Source organism: Mobula birostris, chromosome 9, assembly GCF_030028105.1.
Source record: "Mobula birostris isolate sMobBir1 chromosome 9, sMobBir1.hap1, whole genome shotgun sequence".
Classification (NCBI taxonomy): Eukaryota; Metazoa; Chordata; class Chondrichthyes; order Myliobatiformes; family Myliobatidae; genus Mobula; species Mobula birostris.
The window spans coordinates 86208731-86231015 of NC_092378.1; the positions used below are offsets into that span (position 1 = coordinate 86208731).

General features: G+C 41.8%; 1 protein-coding gene across 5 annotated transcripts in view; it reads right to left on the reverse strand.

Moving 5' to 3' along the window:
* Positions 1–6577: 6577 nt before the first annotated feature.
* Positions 6578–22285, reverse strand: part of LOC140202864 (myosin phosphatase Rho-interacting protein-like) — a 305303-nt gene continuing 289595 nt past the window's right edge. For all 5 annotated transcript variants that reach the window (XM_072268356.1, XM_072268355.1, XM_072268357.1 and 2 more), the window contains one exon: positions 6578–8714. Coding sequence is in view for 3 of the 5 variants with exons in the window: in XM_072268357.1 (XP_072124458.1) it covers positions 8655–8714 (60 nt within the window). In the remaining 2 variants the exon portion in view is untranslated. The remainder of the gene's footprint in view (positions 8715–22285) is intronic.

Here is a 22285-nt window from a genome sequence, read left to right on the forward strand (position 1 = left end):
TGTATAAAGCATTGATAAGGCCAAATTTGGAGTATTGTGTACAGTTCTGGTCACCGAATTATAGGAAGGATGTCAATAAAATTGAGAGAGTGCAGAGAAGGTTTACTAAAATGTTGCCTGGGTTTCATCTCCTAAATTACAGAGAAAGGTTGAACAGATTAGGTCTTTATTCTTTGGAGTGTAGAAGGTTGAGGGGGTCTTGATAGAGGCGTTTAAAATTATGAGGGGGATTGATAGAGTTGACGTGGATAGGCTTTTTCCATTGAGAGTGGGGGAAGATTCGAACAAGAGGACATGAGTTGAGAGTTAAAGGACAAAAGTTTAGTTTTAATATGAGGGAGAACTTCTTTACTCAGAGTGTGGTAGCTGTGTGGAACGAGCTTCCAGCAAAAGTGGTTGAGGCAGGTTCGATGTTGCCATTTAAAGTGAAATTGGATAGATTTCAGGAAAGGAATGGAGGGTTATGGGCTGAGTGCAGGTTGGTGGGACTAGGTGAGAGTAAGAGTTCGGCACGGATGGCCTGTTTCCGTGCTGTAATTGTTATATGGTTATATGGTGCTCTCCACTATCTGGGCATTTTCCTTCCCTCTCCTGACAGTCACCCAGTTTTCTGACCCTTGTAGCCTCGGGATGACTACCTCCCTGTTCCTATCTATCACCTCTTCACTTTCCCTAATAAGCAGTAGGGGAATCTACTCCTCAGCTTTTTTTCTCCAGTTCTGTTGAAGGCTGTCGGCCGGAAACATCGATTGTACTCTTCTCCATAGATGCTGTCTGGCCTGCTGAGTTCCTCTAGCATTTTGTGTGTGTTGCTTGTATTTCCATCATCTGCAGATTTTTTTGTTTATGTTTCCGGATTTATAATTTTCATGCACCCTTAGGATCTTCTAAACTCCAAAGAATGCTTTAGCTACTCGTGATTTGACAACCGTCTCTGCCCAGAAAATAGCTTAGTAAATCTCTTGGACTGCCTCCAATGCAAGTACAGTAATAGAATCAGGTTTATTATCACTATCCATTGTTTTGCAGCAACAGTACAATGTAAAGGGAAAATTACTGTAAATTGTGACACCACTCAATCAGCTAATCTGCCCTACGCTATACATCTCTTTGTTGCCATCTGATATATTACCAACATCAGTATAGTCATTTACACATTTTGAGAAGGGCATTTGAGTTGTTCTTAGCCACAGACTCTCAACTTCTAAGAAAATAGGTGCGGCTGTGCCGCCTTTGTGATGACACTTGTTTACTAGTCCAGGACACATCCCCTGATGTGGTAATACTTAAGAATTTAAATAGAAGATTATTTGTTTTTCAGTCCATTGGTACTCTCTTAGAACTCAAATCAATCCACTGACCCCCGGTTTTGAACCCTTGGTTTAAAAGAAACCTGAGAGAAGCCTTTGCTCAGAGCGTGGTGCAAGTGTGGAATGAGTTGCTGGCAGAAGTGATGGATTCAGGATTCATGGATGTGAGAGGTATGGAGGGTTATGGTGCATAAGACACAGGAGCAGAATTAGGCCACTCAGCCCTTTTAAACTGCTCTGCCATTCCATCATGGCTGATCCCACTCAACTCCATATACCTGCCTTCTCGCCATATCCTTTGATGCTCTGACCTATCAGGAAACTATCAACTTTCGCTTTAAATATACCCATGGACTTGGCCTCCACTGCAGTCTATGGCAGAGCATTCCACAAATTCAATACTCCAGCTTAAAAAAAAATCCTCCTTAACTCTGTTCTAAAGGGTCACCCCTCAATTTTGAGGCTGTGCCCTCTAGTTTTTGATACCCGCACTATAGGAAACATCATATCCACATCCACTTTAGCCAGTCTTTTCAACAGTTGGTAGGTTTCAATGATCACCCCCCCCCCCGCCATTCTTCTAAATTCCAGTGAGTACAGGCCCAAAGCTGCCAAATACTCCTCATACATTAACCCCTTCATTCCTGGAATAATCCTCATGAACCTCCTTTGGACACTTTCCAATGACAACACATCTTTGCTGAGGTATGGAGCCCAAGACTGTTGACAATACTTCAAAGTGTGACCTAACTAATGTCTTATAAAGCCTCAGCATTACCTCCTTGCTTTTATATTCTATTTCCCTTGAATAAATGCCAACATTGCATTTGCCTTCTTTACCACACACTCAACCTGTAAATTAACCTTCTGGGAGTCTTGCACGGGGTTTCCTAAGTCTCTCTACACCTCTGTTTGAACTTTCTCCCCATTTAGATAATAGTTTGCAGTTCAGTTCCTTTCACCACAATGCATTAGTTTCCCAACCTTCTACCATCTGCCACTTTTTTTTGCCCATTTTTCCAATTTGTCCAAGTTCTGCTGTAATCGCATTGATTCCTCAGCACTACATAACCCCTCTACCTACCTTTGCATCATCCACACACTTTGCCACAAAGCCATCAATTCTACTATCCAAATAATTGACAATGTGGAAGGTAGTAGTTCCAATACTGACCCCTAAGAAACACCACTAGTCACTGGCAGCCACCCAGAAAAGGCCCCCTTTATTCCCACTTGCTGCCTCCTGCCTGTCAGCTATTCCTCTATCCATGCCAGTATATTTCCTGTTATGCCACATCATATTATTTTGCTAAGCAGCCACATGTGTGGCAGTTTATGAAATGCCTCTGAAATGCCAAGTAAATGGACATCCACTGCCTTTCCTTTGTCCACCCTGCTTGTTACTTCCCTGAAGAACTCTAACAGATTTGTCAGGGAAGATTTCCCTTCACAGAAACCATGCTGACTTTGACTTATTTTATCATTAGTCTCCAAGTATCTTGAAACCTCATCCTTATCCTTAATAATAGACTGCAACACTTTCCCAATCACTGTGGTTAGGCTAAGTGGCCTATCATTTCCTTCCTCCCTTCTTGACATTTTCAGTCTTCCAGTCCTCCGGGGCCGTGCCAGAATCAAGTGATTCTTGAAAGATCATGACCAATGCATCCATTACCTCTTCAGAAGCCTCTCTCAGGGCTCTGGAATTTAGTCCATCTGGTCCAGGTGACTTATCCACCTTAAGACCTATCAGTTTGCTGAGCACTTTTTCCTTTGTAATAGCAATAGCACTCACTCCTGCTCCCTGACACTCACAGACCTCTAGCTAGTGTCTTCCACAGTGAAGATTGATGCAAAGTACTCATTAAGTTCATCTGCCATTTCTTTGTCCCCCATTACAACCTCACCAGCATCATTTTCCAGTGGTCCAATGTCAACTCTCACCTCCCTTCTACTTTCTATATAACTGCAAAAACTGCTTTGTATGATCAGCTAGTTTGCCCTCAGTTTTTGTTTTCCTTTCTTACAGCTTTTTTAGTTGCCTTTGGTTGGATTTTAAAAGCTTCCCAATCACTTTAGCTATTTTAGATGTCCTTTCCTTGGCTTTTATGCAGTCCTCAACTTTCCTTCTCAGCCACAGTCGCCTACCCCTGCCATTTGAAAACTATTACAGTACTTATTTGAGACATATCCGCCCTGTGCCTTGTGAACTATTCCCTGAAACTTCAGCCATATCACTGCAGAGGGCCCGAGTCCTAATGGGAGGCATGATCCTGTGTTTGGCCAATTTAAAAGTTGACCTGGATAGACTGGAAAGGCAGGATTTTAGGACTGGAGGTGAGAGTTAGGCCCATTTCGCTTGCTCTCTTGCAATGTTCACTCCTCACTTCTCTCTGCTGTGCTTCATGTCTATGAGCTTGGCAGTGATTTCCCCACTAATATGATGAACTGAGACAGGTTTTGGCCCTACTATGGCTACTCTAGGGATTCAGATCTAAGGACTCAATGTGGTTTGGAGTGCTGTTGCTTGCTGCTATTGTTTGCATGATGTTTGTTTTTTCTCTTTCTCTGTGCATTGGGTGTTGTTTTTTTAAAATTGGGATCTTTCGTGTTTCTTGCTTTGTGGGTGCCTGTAAACAGACAAGTCTCAAGGATGTATAATTTATAAATATGTTGATAATAGATGTACTTTGAATCCTTTGTTGCCCTTTGTATCCAGTACTGATAACTGGGAACAAACTGACTAGATCTGTGCCCTCCCATCCCATTTTTAAAAATTGAATTATACTCTGTTCTTAGGCTTCCATTTAAAAAAAAACTTATTTGCTATGCTTTAAGCGTTGTTTTGTTCTGACACATTCAATTTTTAAATTAGCATACCTCATGATGGTTGTCAATGTTGGGAGTATTCCCTTGCTACCTATAGAATGAGCTTAGGGTCATTTATGTCAGTTTAAGGACGAACAGCATAATCGTGATATCTTATCCAGAAGACCAACTTCATGCATCACTCTCAGCCTACACTAATTTCCCTGGTTTGAGAAGACAATGCAAGTCTCTGTACTCCACGTTTCTCTTATAACACTTGTTATACAAAGCTAATACAAAATCAAGAGTTGCATAATCTGTTTGTAAGATAATTACTTTTTGGTATTCGCTATTTGTATTTCCTTTCTTAAAAAGTAAAACGAACAACAGTGAAGGGAAGTGCACACACAAATAACATATGCTGAAAGTAACAGCCCAGCTGTTTGATTAACCGCATATTTGCAATGCAAATTAGGACCAGGTGGCACCTGAAGCTATAAATTCAAAAAGCATTAATTAACGTGTTGTAGCCTAAATTTATATTGACTATCTTCCAGATAAAGATTACAATACATGTGCAAACATTTAGTTTTTCAGTGGAATATGGTTAGTACTTTTCTAACCTCTTAAGTGTGTATAGGGGAACACTGGTGATCATAATTCCATTAGATTCAAGATAATTATGGAAGACAGAGTCTCAACCTGAGGACCAGTCCCAAGTTGTTGAGGTCCCAAGTGAACTATTGAGAGTACAGAGTATATATGTTCCTGTTAGAGCAAAAGTCAAGGCTAACAGGTTTAGCATACTTTTGTTTTCTAGGGAGATTGAGGCCCTGATTAAGGCCAAAGTTAATTGGAAGGGGACAATAGCAGGGATGATGGTAGAACAGCACTGGCTGGAGTTTCTGGAAGCAGTTTGGTGCAAGATAGATTCATCCAAAAGAAGTAGTATTCTAAAGATAGAATGAGGCAACTGTGGCTAACAAGGAAAGTCAAAGACAGCATAAAAGCAAAAGAGAGAGCATAAAAGCAAAAGAGAGGGCATAAAATATAGCAAAAAAGTGGCAGCTAGATTAGAAACTTTTAAAAACAAACAGAGGCAACTTTAAAAAAAAACATAGAGACAAGATGAAGGTAAGCTAGCCAGTAATAAAAGCTAGTTTAAGCTGGTGATGCTCAGTGACTACTCACCAGTGGCAAAATACAAAACTATACACTTTATTAATAACAGTCACTGCCAGCAATGGAGAGGCATGCAGAGGCAAGACTAAGTGAATGGAGTTGGCAGGAGGTGGTGGAGGCAGGAGCAAGGGAAGTTCCAATGCCTGATTGACAAACGCTAGGTTGAATTGGAGAGTTCAGGTGTGGGTGGAATTGTGAAGGTGGGATCCTGGCCCCAGAGTTGTCCAGGAGTGAGGAATGACTCAATGTCTGTACAATTCCCCGGAGCGTAGAAGAATGAGGGGAGATTTGATAGAGGTATATAAAATTATGATGGGTATAGATAGAGTGAATGCAAGCAGGCTTTTTCCACTGAGGCAAGGGGAGAAAAAAACCAGAGGACATAGGTTAAGGTTAAAGTTTAAAGGGAACATTGGGGGGGCTTCTTCACACAGAGGGTGGTGGGAGTATGGAATGAGCTGTCAGACGCGGTGGTAAATGCGGTTTCTTTTTTAACATTTAAGAATAAATTGGACAGATACATGGATGGGAGGTGTATGGAGGGATATGGTCCATGTACAGGTCAGTGGGACTAGGCAGAAAATGGTTCAGCACAGCCAAGAAGGGCCAAAAGGCCTGTTTCTGTGCTGTAGTTTCTATGGTTTCTATGGTAATTTAAGCACTGGGCCGGATTGGAAAGGTCAGGATGGTGGGTGTTTGGTATTTTTTGTAAATGGGTTCTTTTGAGTTTCTTTGTTTTGTGGCTGCCTGTAAGAAGATGAATCTCAAGGTTGTATAATGTATTTCGAACTTTGAATAGCTTTTTCAAATGCATTAAAAAATAAAAGAGAGGCGACAGTAGATATTGGACTGCTGATGACTGATGGAAAGGTAGTAATGGGGGACAAAGAAACAGCAGACTATTGTCGAAGTTGATGGGACTAAGCAGAATAATTGGCGTGGTTGAGATGGGTGGGAGGGCCTGTTTCAGTACTGTAGTGCTCCATAACTCTTCTATCAATTAGATTGGTGACAGTTTAGAAGAAACTTAGCGATTATGTAAGGTCCAGATCAAACACTAAATATGAAGTAACAGTACAAGCTTGGTTTTCCCTATTTTGTGCTCTTATAGTTAATCAGCAAATATAAACAAGTTACCAATTACAAATTACAGGATAATACTCTATAAATTGTATTACCTTGTGAACTTAGTGTTCAATGCTTTTATATCTTGGAAATAAAAGTTATAGCAGTCCTCAACTCTGCCTCTCATGTAGAAAAACCACCACAAGTAAAGAAACACAATGTGCATTTATTTATCACTCACTACAAATACAATTTATGACCGTGGCCCTTCAAAGTTCACTGCCACAGACCACAAGGAAATATCAACAGATCAGTGGTGTCTGGGCAGAAAGTACACCTGAACATTGAAATGCAGTGCTTCCATAAATAAGTCACAAGCACAACATAGTATGTGCAGCATTTTCTATAATAGTTTAAAATATGTAAGTCAAGTTACAATATCAGGAATGAATGCAGTGTATGTTTCACTAGTTTCTTTCTCAGCTACTGCAGTGCAAGCTTAGTGATAGGTCAGTGGTTTATGCCTCATGTTCAGTTATTAAAGAGCTGAATGCTTCAGAATTTGATCTAAAGAAATTATCTCAAATCATCAAGTTTTAATATTAATTATTTTTAATTTGGAGATAAAACAAATGCAGTTGTAAAAAAAAAATTAAGCATCCCAGCCCCAGACAATGCTCAAGTTTTCCTCGATCTACTGCTTTTAATTTGGGACTCACTGGTGTCAAGCATTCCTGCATCAGGAAACTCACAGATCATATGTTAAGCTCCTACCAGTCCATCAAGCACAGTACAGATGTAGAATGTTTCTCAACAGTTGTTCCATTTCACCTCATTTTTCTCATCAATTTGGGTTTGAGAAAATGCTGATTGTCCTTCAATACAATGAATTTTCCATTTTCAAATGAATAAAGATTTACATTGCAGTGCCATACTGGCAGATTAAAATGCACCCACCAGATTAGGATAACTCCAAAAATTCTAAAGAAATTTAACGTTTAAATCATTTAAGAATTGGTAAAATTACTTCACTGGACAGTTATACTGGATACAAAGGAAATCAATTGCAGTTGTTGGGAAATCTCAGCTCCAGACATTGCTATAGGATATTATTAGGGACTTGATAGAATTTTAGCATAGATGAATAACAATTGTACCATTCTATGATTATTTTTATCCAAAACATCTGTAACTGTTGTCTGTCATTTGGTGGCATTTCATCAAGAATTTGTTGAAATGTAATGGAATGAATTTAGTTAGTTAATTTAGCACTATCATTGTCCTTGAGAAAATCCAGGACATAGGAACATGCAAACACTGCTAATTCAAGACACCTTTACTAGCACAATGTGCTGACTTGAAAATACTTTTTTTTGGGGGTGGGGGTCAGAATCACAAAAATTCTGTACCTAAAACTCTGGGAATTCCTTAACAACATAGATTGCAGCAATCAAGGCAGTAGCTGATAAACTTCAGAGCCAATTAGGAAGCAACAAAAAATATAGGCAACGTACTGTGAATGAATTAAAAACAAATCCCCAAAATGTTAACTCAGAGACATATTTATGAAGCTATATGAAGCACAACTGGACCCTCTCGAGCTTCCCTATTTATTAGCACCATCTCCTGTTTTAGTCTTTGCTCTTTTCATTCAGTGCTTTACTTCCATGTACAGCTAACCTGAAATGTTGGGAGTTGAAAGGTCATCTTTGTGTACATCCATTTATAGTGAGAATGTTGTGGTGCGATCCAAGAGAAATAGTTTATAACTGGAACTGATCCTTTGCCCAACACCATTATACAAAAAAAAAGCATTTTTTGAGTTCTATGTCCATCTGCCTCATCACTTAGCTAGTTATCCCATGGCTTTGATCTGGATGGTCTGTTGGCAAGTGAATGAGAAAAAAAATCACCTGAGAAAGTTAGAAAAGCTCTGTTGATTTAGCCTGAACCTAATGTTTATTTGACCACCTGTCTTCTACCTGGTTCAAAACAGTAACACCAGGTTCATTCTGTATAGAGAATAGTACAGGAAGAACTTCCCTAATAGACAAAGCCATTAAAAAAAAAATTAGGTTACTTAAGAGCCTTTACTATTCAACACCACACTAAGTGCAACTTCAAGGTTAGGCTTATGAACTTGAATATATTAGGTGTTCACAATCAGGACTGAAGTGCAAAGTCGGAAAGAGCAAGTATGTGTCTCTGTAGGATTATTATTAATGTGAGGCAGTTTCTTTACTGTAAAGGTGCAGATATGGCTTGAGGCAATGATGTAGCATTCGCTTCTTATTCCTGGGGTTCAAAAAGTTTCATCCGCTCTTGCACCGTGAGACCTTCTTTCAGACTCTGAAAAATAAAAGACATAGTTAATTGTCATTTCTGTTCAAAAACAAAGGATGCTTGGGGCTTGGGTTTTTAATCTGTAACATAGGCGGGATTGTTGTTAATTGTGATTCATTGCTGCTGATCGAAGTGACCAGCCTTGAATGATGGAATTTGGGAATTAAACATTCATTGACAACTAATGCAAGAACCACATAACATGCACCAGTTTTTTCCCCATTACAAATTATTATATGAGCTACACATGAAGCAAGTCTATTGCTGGGACATATTAATTACTGCTAAAACCATGCACAATGTAGTTCAGTCACTTAATATCCATATTACAACAGTCATCTATGAATAGATTCAATGTGCCAAATGGCCTGATTCCACTCCTATATATTATGGTCTTAAATCAAATTACTATGCAACAACTAATATCGTAGTTTCTACACCGGTCTAACATTACAAGAACTGCATTTGCCCCACTAAATCTATCATTGTTGTTTTTATGGCTTCATGCACCTACAGTATAAATATATCCAGATAAAAATTTGAATTAAAGCTCAAATTCTAGAAGGTGAACTCTTAGAAAACCATAGAAACTACAGCACAGAAACAGGCCTTTTGGCCCTTCTTGGCTGTGCCGAACCATTTTCTGCCTAGTCCCACTAACCTGCACACAGACCATATCCCTCCATACACCTCCCATCCATGTATCTGTCCAAGTTATTCTTAAATGTTAAAAAAGAACCCGCATTTACCACCTCGTCTGGCAGCTCATTCCATACTCCCACCACTCTCTGTGTGAAAAAGCCCCCCCAATGTTCCTTTTGAACTTTCCCCCCTCACCCTAAACCCATGTCCTCTGTTTTTTTTCTCCCCTTGCCTCAGTGGAAAAAGCCTGCTTGCATTCACTCTATCTATACCCATCATAATTTTATATACCTCTATCAAATCTCCCCTCATTCTTCTACGCTCCAGGGAATAAAGTCTCAACCTATTCAACCTTTCTCTGTAACTGAGTTTCTCAAGTCCCGGCAACATCCTTGTAAACCTTCTCTGCACTCTTTCAAACTTATTTATATCCTTCCTGTAATTTGGTGACCAAAACTGAACACAATACTCCAGATTCGGCCTCACCAATGCCTTATACAACCTCATCATAACATTCCAGCTCTTATACTCAATACTTTGATTAATAAAGGCCAATGTACCAAAAGCTCTCTTTACGACCCTATCTACCTGTGACGCCACTTTTAGGGAATTTTGTATCTGTATTCCCAGATCCCTCTGTTCCACTGCACTCCTCAGTGCCTTACCATTAACCCCGTATGTTCTATGTTGGTTTGTCCTTCCAACGTGCAATACCTCACACTTGTCAGTATTAATCTCCATCTGCCATTTTTTAGCCCATTTTTCCAGCTGGTCCAAGTCCCTCTGCAGGCTCTGAAAACCTTCCTCACTGTCTATTACACCTCCAATCTTTGTATCATCAGCAAACTTGCTGATCCAATTTACCACATTATCATCCAGATCATTGATATAGATGACAAATAACAATGGACCCAGCACTGATCCCTGTGGCACACCACTAGTCACAGGCCTCCACTCAGAGAAGCAATTCTCTACCACCACTCTCTGGCTTCTTCCATCGAGCCAATGTCTAATCCAATTTACCACCTCTCCATGTATACCTAGCGACTGAATTTTCCTAACTAACCTCCCATGCGGGACCTTGTCAAAGGCCTTGCTGAAGTCCATGTAGACAATATCCACTGCCTTCCCTTCATCCACTTTCCTGGTAACCTCCTCGAAAAATTCCAATAGATTGGTCAAACATGACCTACCACGCACAAAGCCATGTTGACTCTCCCTAATAAGTCCCAGTCTATCGAAATGCTTGTAGATTCTGTCTCTTAGTACTCCCTCCAATAACTTACCTACTACCGACGTTAAACTTACTGGCCTATAATTTCCCGGATTACTTTTCGATCCTTTTTTAAACAACGGAACAACATGAGCCACTCTCTAATCCTCCGGCACCTCACCTGTAGACAGCGACATTTTAAATATTTCAGCCAGGGCCCCTGCAATTTCAACACTAGTCTCCTTCAAGGTCCAAGGGAACACCCTGTCAGGTCCCGGGGATTTATCCTCAAGACAGCAAGGACCTCCTCCTTTTCGATCTGTACAGTTTCCATGATCTCACTACTTGTTTCCCTTAATTCCATAGACTTCATAGACTTTCCTTAGTAAACACAGATGCAAAAAAAACCTATTTAAGATCTCCCCCATTTCCTTTGGTTCCGCACAAAGCCAACCACTCTGATCTTCAAGAGGACCAATTTTATCCCTTACAATCCTTTTGCTCTTAATATACCTGTAAAAGCTCTTTGGATTATCCTTCACTTTGACTGCCAAGGCAACCTCATGTCTTCTTTTAGCCCTCCTGATTTCTTTCTTAAGTATTTTCTTGCACTTCTCATACTCCTCAAGCACCTTATTTACTCCCTGCTTCCTATACATGTCATACAACTCCCTCTTCTTCTTTATCTTATTTGAGGGAATGACTTTGAATCACCACACTGTCTGAGATCAAGAAGATGTATAGTTCCTCAAGTGTTTAATTAACGCGGGCACCAGCTCAACCATTCCTCATTGTATCCAAACCACATTCTGCAACAGTTGTTCACAACATACAGATAATTATTTTTCTCAATCACAAAAGTTTAAACTTAGCAACAAGGGTTGATAAAAATAGGAGGTCCTATAGTCAATTCGGCATCCTATCATTTATATTAGAGAGCTGAAGGTAAAAGAACCTTTGTATTGGTTACCTGTTGTTACTGATGATGATGTAACCTGTGTGGGAGGATTTTTATAGTGAAAAAGCCATTGCAGTGGGATGGTTCCACTCTTTTGGCCTCAAAATTCTTGGTCCAGTGGTACAAAAAATCATCACTACTGGAGACTTCCTCAGCTGCAGTGCATGGCCGTGACGCCTTCTGTGTCTTCGCTCTTCATGCCATTGGATCTTGTAGTTGATCTCATCTGCCAGTCCACTGGAACTAGCTTCACATGCTGGGATAGGCATATCCCTATCTTATTGGGGTGGGAGGTTCCCGGCTACCCTCACCTGGTCTAGCCCGCCTGTCAAAGCGGCGTACTGGGCGTACATTTCCACTGTTACATGCAAATAGTTACTTGGAGCCACAGGTGAGAACTGGGTGGCAAGTGGGTGGACAAGCTGCCCCTGGGTGGAACACAACAAACCTGCCACCAGAGGTGCTACCCCTCCCTGGACAACCCCAAAAAAAACCCTTGGGGCAAATGGTCATAATATGATAGAAGCCACCCTGAAATTTTGGAAGGAGAAGCAGATGAAAAGGGCTCTGGGAAACTCAAGACACTGCAAAGCATTTGGACTAGGTGGTGTGAGCCCAAAGATCCTGAAGGAGTGTGCTGAGCAGCTGTGGCGTTCTCCAGCACATTTTCAATCTGAGTCTCAGTCTCAAAAGGGTCCCGACTGTGTGGAAAATATCATTTGTGGTCCCACGACCTAAGAAGGGGCAATGCAAAATCTTCAATGACTACCGTCCAGTGGCCCTGACTCACCTCTGATCCTCGGTCAGATCAGACATTGATACCCTGCAGTTTGCCTACCAGAGAACAATGGAGTTGATTATGCTGTCATCTACCTGCTGAACAGAGCCTACTCCCATTTGGATAAGCAGGGCAGCCCTTTGAGGGTCATGATTTTTGATTTCTTGAGTGCCTTCAATATCATACAACCCTCATTGCTGGGAAAAAGCTCCTGTATTCCGTGCAGGTTGGCACTTCCATTGTATCCTGGATATTGGACTACCTGACTGGCAGAACACAGTTTGTGTGGCTTCAGAACTGTGTGTCAGGCATAGCTATGAGCACAGGACTGTATTGGTTCCCTTCCTGTTTACCCTGTATACCTCGGACTTCAGATATAACACCAAGTCATGTCATCTTATGACTCAGAATAAAGAGAGGACAAGAGAACGAATACAGGGCCTTGGTAGATGATTTTATGCTGATGGACTTTAGGGAGACTAAGGCTGTACTGCTCCCTCTTACTATTGATGGTGAGGATATGGATGTAGTGAAGGCCTTCAAGTACCTGGGGGTGCTGACAGAACCTACTCTTCTCAAGAAAGATCTGTTTATGTGCACTATGCTTCAATCAACACATATTTCAGAGGACATTAGAAGAATTGTAGAGATGCATGAAGCTGGAAAAGGCCACAAACGCATTTCTAAAGACCTGAGTGTTCATCAGTTCAGAGTAAAAATTGACTACAAATGGAGGAAGATCACACCAAGAACACAATGTACAATGCTGAAAGTGGTGAAAAAGAACCCAAGATTAACGGCAAAGGACCTGCAGAAACCTCTAGAACTTGCTAAACTCTCTGTTCACGTGTCCACTATAAGAAAAACACTGAACAAGAATGGTGTTCATGGAAAGACATCACGGAGGAAACCACTGCTCTCCAAAAAAAACATTGCTGCATGTCTCAAATTTGCAAAAGGCCACCTGGATGTTCTACTATGTTTCTGGAACAATGTTCTGCGGATAGATGAGACAAAAGTTGAACTTTTTTGCAGAAATGCACATTGCTATGTTTGGAGGAAAAAGGGCACAGCACACCAACACCCAATCCCAACTCATCCCAACTGCGAAGCATGGTGAAAGAGGCATCATGGTTTGGGACTGCTTTGCTGCCTCAGGCCCTGGACAGCTTGCAATCGTTTTGGGACTCAAAATTTGTATCATGACGTTTTACAGAAGAATGTCAGTGTAGCAGTCCATTGTCTGAAGCTTAATAGAAGTTGGATAATGCAACAAGACAATGATCAGAAAGGCAACAGTAAATCAACAAAATGGTTTAAAAAGAAGGAAATTCATGTTTTGGAATGACCGTGTCAGAGTCCTGACCTTAATCCTATACAAATGTTGTGGAAGGACACGAAGCAAGCAGTTCATGCAAGGAAGCCTACCAACATCCCAGAGTTGAAGCAGTTTTTTTTTTAAGGAGGAATGGCCTAAAGGTTCTCCAAGCTGATGTGCAGGACTGATTAACAGTTACTGGAAACATTTGGTTGAAGTTATTGCTGTACAAGGGGGTCACACCAGTTCACATACATTTTCCAACAAATACATGTAACAGTAGATCATTTTTCACAATAAATAAATAAATGAACAAGTATAATGTTTTTGTATTATTTATTTTATTGGATTCTCTTTATCTGGTTTTAAGACGTAAGTGAAGATCTGATCACATATTAGGTCATATTAATGCAGAAATAGACAAAAACCTACAGGGTTCACAAACTTTCTAGCACCACTGTATACTGCATATCCCAAAGAAGTATTCTAATGGCAAGATGACACAACTATGGCTAACAAGAGAAGTGAAGGCCAACATAAAAGCCAAAGAGAAGGCATATAATAAAACAAAAATTAGAGGCAAGTCAGAGGATCGGGAAGCCTTGAAAACCAACAGAAGGCAACTAAAATAGTCATTAAGGTAAAGATGGAATACGAAAGTAAGCTAGCCAGTAATATTAAAGAGGATACCAAAAGTTTCTTCAGATACACAAGTGCAAAAGAAAGGTGAGAGTGGATATCGGACCACTGGAAAATGGTGCTGGAAAGGTAGTAATGGGGGGAAAGGAAATGGTGTACGAACGTATTTAAGTATTTTGCATCAGTCTTCACAGTGAACATTACTAGCAGTATGGTGGAAGTTCCAGATCTCAGGGCATGAAGTGTGTGAAGTTACCATTATTAGAGAGAGGCTTAGACGAGTCACCTGGACCAGATAGTGTACACCCTAGGGTTCTGAAAGAGGTGGCTGAAGAGATTGTGGAGGCATTAGTAATAATCTTTCAAGAATCACTAGATTCTGGAATGGTTCCAGAGGACTGGAAAATTGCAAATGTCACTCCGCTCTTCAAGAAGGGAGGGAGGCAGAAGGAAACAAAACTATAGGCCATTTAGTCTGACTTCAGTGTCTGAGTAGATGTTGGAGTCAATTATTAAGGATGAAGGATGGAGGAACATGATAAAATAGGCTGTAGTCAGCATGGTTTCCTCAAGGGACAATCTTGCCTGACAAACCTGTCGGAATTCTTTGAAGAGATAACGATCGGGATAGACAAAGTAGAATCGGTTAATGATGTATACTTGGATATTCAGAGGGCCTTTGACAAGTTGCAACACATGTGGCTGCTTGTGACTAATGACGTTCTGCAGAAGTCTGTTGGGACTGATCTTGATATGTTATATGTCAATGATTTGGATGATGGAATTGATGGCTTTGTTGCAAAGTTTGCACAGCATATGAAGATAGGTGGAAGGGCAGGTAATTTTGAAGAAGCAGACAGGCTACAGAAAGGCTTAGACAGATTAGAAGAATGGGCAAAGAAATGGCAGATGGGATACAGTGTCGGGAAGTGTATGGCCATGCACTTTGGTTCACTATTTTCTAAATGGAGGGAAAATACAAAAACTGAGACACAAAGGGACTTGGCAGAATTCCCTAAAGGTTAATTTGCAGGTTGAATCTGTGGTGAGGAAAGCAAATGCGATGTTAGCATTCATTTCAAGAGGACTAGAATAGTCAAGGATGTAATGTTGAGTATGTTAATAGTCAAGGATGTAATGTTGAGGATGTTAGTAGTCGAGGATGTAATGTTGACGCTTTATAAGACACTGGTGGTGCCTCACTTGGAGTATTGTGAGCAGTTTTGGGCCTCTCATCTTTAAAAGAATGCGCTGAAACTAGAGAGGGTTCAAAGGAGGTTCATGGAAAATGATTCCAGGATTGAATGGCTTGTCATATGAAGAGCGTTTGATGGCTCCGGGCTTGTATTCTCTAGAATTCAGAAGAATGAGGAGTGACCTCATTGAAACCTACCAAATGATGAAAGGGCTTGATAGAATGGATGTGGAGAGGATGTTTTCTTTGATAGAAGAGTCTAAGACCGGAGGACACAGCCTCAGAATAGAGGGGTGTCCTTTTAGAATGGAGATGAGGAGGAATTTCTTTAGTCAGAGAGTGGTGAATCTGTAGAACTCTTTGTCACTGGCAGTTGTGGTTGCTAAGTCTTTATGCATATTTAAGGCAGAAGTTGATAGATTCTTGTTTGGTCAGGGCATGAAGTGATACAGTGAGAAGGCAGGGGTTTGGGGCTGAGAGGAAGATTGGATCACTGATGAAAAAATGGCAGCGAAGACTTGATGGGCCAAATAGCCTAATTCTGCTCTTATATCTTATGGTCTTATCTTGAATGTCTTTATGAAAATGGAGGTTTGGAGAAGGCAATTGTTGAAAGCATTGTGTGAAAGCAGTACATTATCTGATGTCAGTGCTGGTTTTGTTCAGTTACAGTCAAAAGAACACAACTATTCAACTATTTCCATGAAACGTCTGCTAATTGGGGCAGTTGCTTAATTGGTTCAAAATGTTATGGTCCCAATGTGTCCCAATGAATTGGAATCTACTGTATACTGAAAATAAGAAAGTAACCAGGGAAAGAGAAGACCCATTACAGACTAAAAAGACAATCTGTACTTCTACTTCCAGTTTATAGGCAGAGAGTGAGGAACGCAGCACCAGTGGTGAGGACCATAAAGGTATGGTCAAGGGAGGTAGAACAGCGCTTGCAGGACTGCTTTGAATTGGTGGACTGGACAATATTCAGGGATTTATCCTTGAATCTGTATGCCATAGCTGTCTGTCATTGACTTCATCAAGACCCATGTGGAGTAGTGTGTACCTTTGAGAACATACTGGATATACCCAAACCAAAATCTGTGGGTGATCCAGATTTGCAGTCTGCTGAGGGCTAGATCTGTAGCATTCAAGAGTGATAATCCCAAACTATACAAGAAGTCCAGCTATGACCTATGGAAGGCTACTTCAAGAGTGAAAAAACAATCCTAAATTAAGTTAGAGATGGAATCAGATGCACATCAGCTCTGGTGAGTGTTGCAGGCCCTCACTTTCTATAAGGTGAAACCGAACATCATGAATGGCTATGATGCCTTACTCTCAGATAAGCTTAATGCCTTTTATTCATGCCTTGAAAAGGAGAATAAAACTGCACCTGAACAAATCCCTGCAGCATCTGGTGTCGCTGAACATCTTTTAAGAAGGTAAACCTTGCCAAGGCCCTGATGGTGTACCTGGTAGGGCACTGAAAATTGGTGCCAACCAACTGGTGGTAATGTTCAAGGTCCACAAAGAGCAGAGTGAGCTGCCTCAATGACTATTGCTGAGGTGCACTCACACCTACTGTAATGAAGTGCATTGAGAGGTTGGCCATAGCCAGAATCAAGTCCTGCCTAAGCAAGGACCTGGATCCACTGCAGTTTGCCCATGCCACAATAGGTCTACAGTGATGCAATCTCACTGGCTCTCCTCTTGGCCTTGGACCACCTTAACAATAGCAATACCTACATCAGGCTGCTGTTTATTGATTATAGCTTAGTGTTCAACATCATCATACCCTTGGTACTAATCAACAAGCTCCAAACCTTGGGCCTCTGCACCTGCCTCAGCAATCAGATCCTTGACTTCCTCATTGGGAGACCATAAGATATAGGAGCAAAAGTAGGCCATTTGGCCCAGCGAGTCAGCTCTGCCATTCAATCTTGGGCTGATCCAATTCTTCCAGTCATCCCCACTCCCCATGCTTTCTCGCCATACCCTTTGATGCCCTGGCTAATCAAGAACCAATCTATCTCTGCCTTAAATGCACCCAATGACTAAGCCTTCACAGCTGCTTGTGGCAACAAATTCCACAAATTTACCACCCTCTGACTAAAGTAATTTCTCTGCATCTCTGTTCTAAATGCATGTCCTTCAATCCTAAAGTTGTGCCCTCTTGTCCTAGACTCCCCTACCAGTGCAGATTGGAAACAACATCTCCTCCTCATTGAGGACCAATATCTGCGCACGTCAAGGATGTATGCTTAGCCCACTGCTCTACTCTCACCACACCCACAACTGTGTGGCTGGGCACAGCTCAAACAGCATCTATAAATTTGCCAAGGCACAACTATTGTTGGAATAAATTCAAATGGTGGCAAGGAGGTGAGGTAGGTCAGCTGGTTGAGTGGTGTTGCAACAACGTTGCACTCATCATTAGTAAGACCAAGGAACTGACTGTGGACTTCAGGAAGGGTAAGTCGAAGGAACACGGACTAGTCATTGAAGGATCATCTGTGGAAAGGGTGAACAGTTTCAAGTTTCTGGGTGTCAACATCTCCAAGATCTATTCTGAGCCCAGCATATTGATGCACTTACAAATAAGTGGTTATATTTCATTAGGAGTTTCCAAAGACTAGCAAATTTCTATAGATGTATTGGGGACAGCATTCTAACTGTAAAATATGGAGAGGCCACTGCACAGATTGGAAAAAGCTGCAGGAAGTTGCAAGTTCAGCCGGCTCCATCATGGGCAAGAGCCTCCCCAGCATCGAGGACTTCTTTAAAATGCAATGCCTCAAAAAGGTGTCCATCGTTAAGGACCCCCATCACTACCATCAAGGAGGTGCCTGAAGACACACATTCAGTGTTTTAGGAACAGCTTTGCTTTCTTATTTCTGAATGAACAATGAAGCCATATATACTACCTGACATTTTTTTGCTCTCTTTTTGCAATACTTGTTCAATTTAATTCTATATATCTATATCTATACATATATGTGTGTGTGTATGTATGTGTGTCTATATTTTTTTGTAATTGAAAGCTTTATTTTGTATTGTACTGCTGCCACAGAACAACAGGTTTCACAACATATGCCAGTGATATTAAACCTGATCTTGATGCTGTGCATAGAAACAGAGAATGTGGGCAAAGTCTTAAATAAATTCTTCTTGTCTGTATTAAGAAAAATATTGTAGGTAGAATTCAGGAAGGGTGAAGACGGAATTCTCAAATCAGTTCCCATTAAGCAGGATGAGTTAGATGCATTAGTGGACTTAATGAGATGGAAACTAGGCCGTACAGGAGGCAAGGAAGACATTGCTGTGGCTTGATACCTAAGCCACAGATAGCAAGCCATAATGAGGGACCAGATAACTGAAGGATAGCGGGTATAGTATCTTTATTCAAGAAGAGTAGTAGGAATAAGCCAGGTGTCTGTGTGTCAAAACTGAGTGGTAGGGAAATTATTGGAGAAAATTCTGAGATATTGGAAAGGGAGGGCTTAACCAAAGATAGTCAAATAAGGTAACCTGAGGAATTTGAGTGAATTTTTCAGAGGTAAAAAAATGTATTGATGAGGGTACTGTGATTGATGTAGTCTGAATGGACTTTACTCGGGCCATTTACAAAGTACCACATATGTGTTTTAAGGTAAGTTGGATCCAGACTGCTTTAGTAATAGAGGATTGCTTTTCTGATTGTATCAGCATGCAATCGAGATTCATCAGAAATGGAGAGCCTTAGTTATGAGGAGAGAATGAGTTTGTTTTTCTTGGAACAGAGGACTTAAGGCTGATTTATCCTTCTGTTAGTAGCCTACACCGTAGCCTACACAAGTGGCCTACGCCGTTGTGAGCATTTATACTTGTGCGTTGAGAGTGTCTGCGTCACTCTGCAATTCACCGCCAAAACGCTAGTTGGCGGTGGGCTTTCTATGCCACTGTGTTGAGTTCCTTCGTGTTGAAACTCAAACTTCAAACAATGGCGACTGAAACTAAAGGAGGGTGAATTTTCTGTGCTTGTCCGGCCACTGAGAGACATGGATGAGGAAATGCATTTCAAATATTTTCGGATGTCGGCAGGTAGATTTGACAATTTGGTTCATCGTCTCTAACCACTTATTTTGCATCAGTGTATGCACAGTATACTCAGAGACTGGCAATCACCATTTGAGTTTTAGCTTCAGGTGGAAGTCAACAGGCTGTAGCAGCTAGCTACAAACTGTCGTCAAGCACAGGGTCCTCCATAATTTTGGAGGTCTGTAAAGCTTTATGGAAGGCATTGCAGCCAGAGTTCCTTCCCTGCCCTTCAGTCGCCCAATGGCAAGCTATTGCAGCCTAGGAGGAAATGCGATGCTACCAAGCGGACCGATCACAGTTGTTGCGGTCTGCGTCGCCGTGACACGTAGTTACATTTTTGGGGAGGTGTGTGTCAGGCTATGGTGTAGATTTGACACAGAAGTATAAATTGACCTTAAAGGGGAAACAGTGGAGGTACAGGTGACCCCGCTTTTCGAACGTTCGCTTTACAAAACCTCACTGTTACGAAAGACCTACATTAGTACCCTGTTTTCGCTTTCAGAAGGTGTTTTTACCGTTACGAAAAAAAAGCAGCGTGCGAAAAAATCAGCGCCGATAAAAGGCAGCACACGCCCCGAGCAGCCGCTCTCGCCCGGATTCGGAACGGCATTCTCGCCACATTGCTTAACCACATGCCTGTGAGCAGCCATTTGCAAGATGAGTTCTAAGGTATTGGAAAAGCCTGAAAGAGCTCCTAAGGGTGTTACACTTTGCGTAAAACTAAATAATTAAGCGTTTCCATCGTGGTGAACGAAGTAAGGACTAAGTGAGTTTGGCTTGTGGAAGCTGACGAACATGATGTTGAAGAGGTTTTGGCATCCCATGACCAAGGACTGATAGATGAAGAGCTGATACAATTGGAAGAGGAAAGGATAACAATTGAAACTGAATACAGTAGCGAACGGACCGAAAGTGAAGTCGTCCAGGAACTGAACGTGAAGCAACTGCGTGAGATTTTCGCTGCAATGATAAAGTACGACTTTAATTTTGAAAGGGTACATAGGTTTAGGGGATATTTGCAGGATGGTTTGAGTCCTTACAAAGAACTGTATGATCTAAAAATGAGCGAGGCTCAGCAGTCAAGCAAGCCTTCCACAGCAGCCACAGCAGACGACGAACCTCGACCTTCGACATTGAGGCAGGCAGTCATAGGAGAAGATGAGCTGCCTGCTTTAATGGAAACAGACGACGAGATGACACCCCAGTGTCCCACCACCCTGCGATTCGTGGAGAATGCAGTGGTAGCTGGGAGGCACACAGCACATCTTTAAGAAAAAAGCCGAAATAAACATGCTAATTAATTAGGTGCCGCCCGACACATAATTAATTAGCATGTTTATTTCGGCTTTTTTCTTAAAGGTGTGCTGGATGCCTCCCGGCTACCGCTGTACCCCTGCATGCTTCGCGGTTCGGTATCTGTCGGCGGCCTGGAGGGTGGGGCCACTGCACCACCCAACCTGCGATGACTCAGTCTAACACACCATCATCAGTGTGCTCAGCGCTGAACCAATTCCGGTAAGTGATACTACACTGTACATACATTATTTCTACTTTATATAGGCTGTGTATTTTTACGTGTTATTTGGTATTATTTTGCAGCTTCACAGCTTAAAGGTTACTGGAGAGCGCTTGCGCCGTGGTTTTGCCAACAGCGCTTGCGTGAGATTTTCTGCCGATGGCACTTGCGTGAGATTTTCCATTCTCTTCCCCTTCACTTTCAATTCTGGACACACCTTATAACAACACACACAAAATGCTGGTGGAATGCAGCAGGCCAGGCAGCATCTATAGGAAGAAGTACAGTTGACGTTTCAGGTCGAGACCCTTCGTCAGGACTAACAGAAAAAAGAGATTTGAGAGGAGGAGGGGGAGACTCGAAATGATAGGAGGAGACAGGAGGGAAGTTGATTGGCAAAAGAGATACAAGGCTGGAGAAGGGGGAGTATCATGAGACGGAAGGCTTCACTGAACACCTACGCTCTGTCCACCAGAGGAAGCAGGATCTCCCAGTGGCCACATATTTTAATTGCACGTCCCATTCCCATTCGGATATGTCAATCCATGGTCTCCTCTACTGTAAAGATGAAACCACACTCAGGTTGGAGGAACAACACCTTATATCCCGTCTGGGTAGCCTCCAACCTGATGGCATGAACATTGATTTCTCTAACTTCCGTTAATGCCTCTCCTCCCCTTCTTACCCCACCCCAATTCATTTATTTATTTATTTTTCTCTCTCTTTCCCTCTCACAATAACTCCTTGCCAGTTCTCCATCTTTCTCTGGTGCTCCCTTCCCCCTTTGTTTCTTCCAAGGCCTTCCATCACATGATACTCCCCCTTCTCCAGCCTTGTATCCCTTTTGCCAATCAACTATCCAGCTCTTGGCTCCATCCCTCCCCCTCCTGTCTTCTCCTATCATTTGGGGTGTTCCCCTCCCCCTCCCACTTTCAAATCTCTTACTATCTCTTTTTTCCGTTAGTCCTGATGAAGGGTCTTGACCCGAAACATTGACTGTACTTCTTCCCATAGATGCTGCCTGGCCTGCTGCGTTCCACCAGCATTTTGTGTGTGTTGCTTGAATTTCCAGCATCTGCAGATTTCCTTGTGTTTGCGTTTTTAAACACCTCATAACAGGCCATTCTACCTGTGTGCCAGTTATGAAGCAGGCTAGAGAGGAACATCTGTTGGCATGTGGCCCATGTTAACTGTTAATAAGTGCCTATATACAGTGCCTATAAAAAGTATTCTCCTCCCCCCCA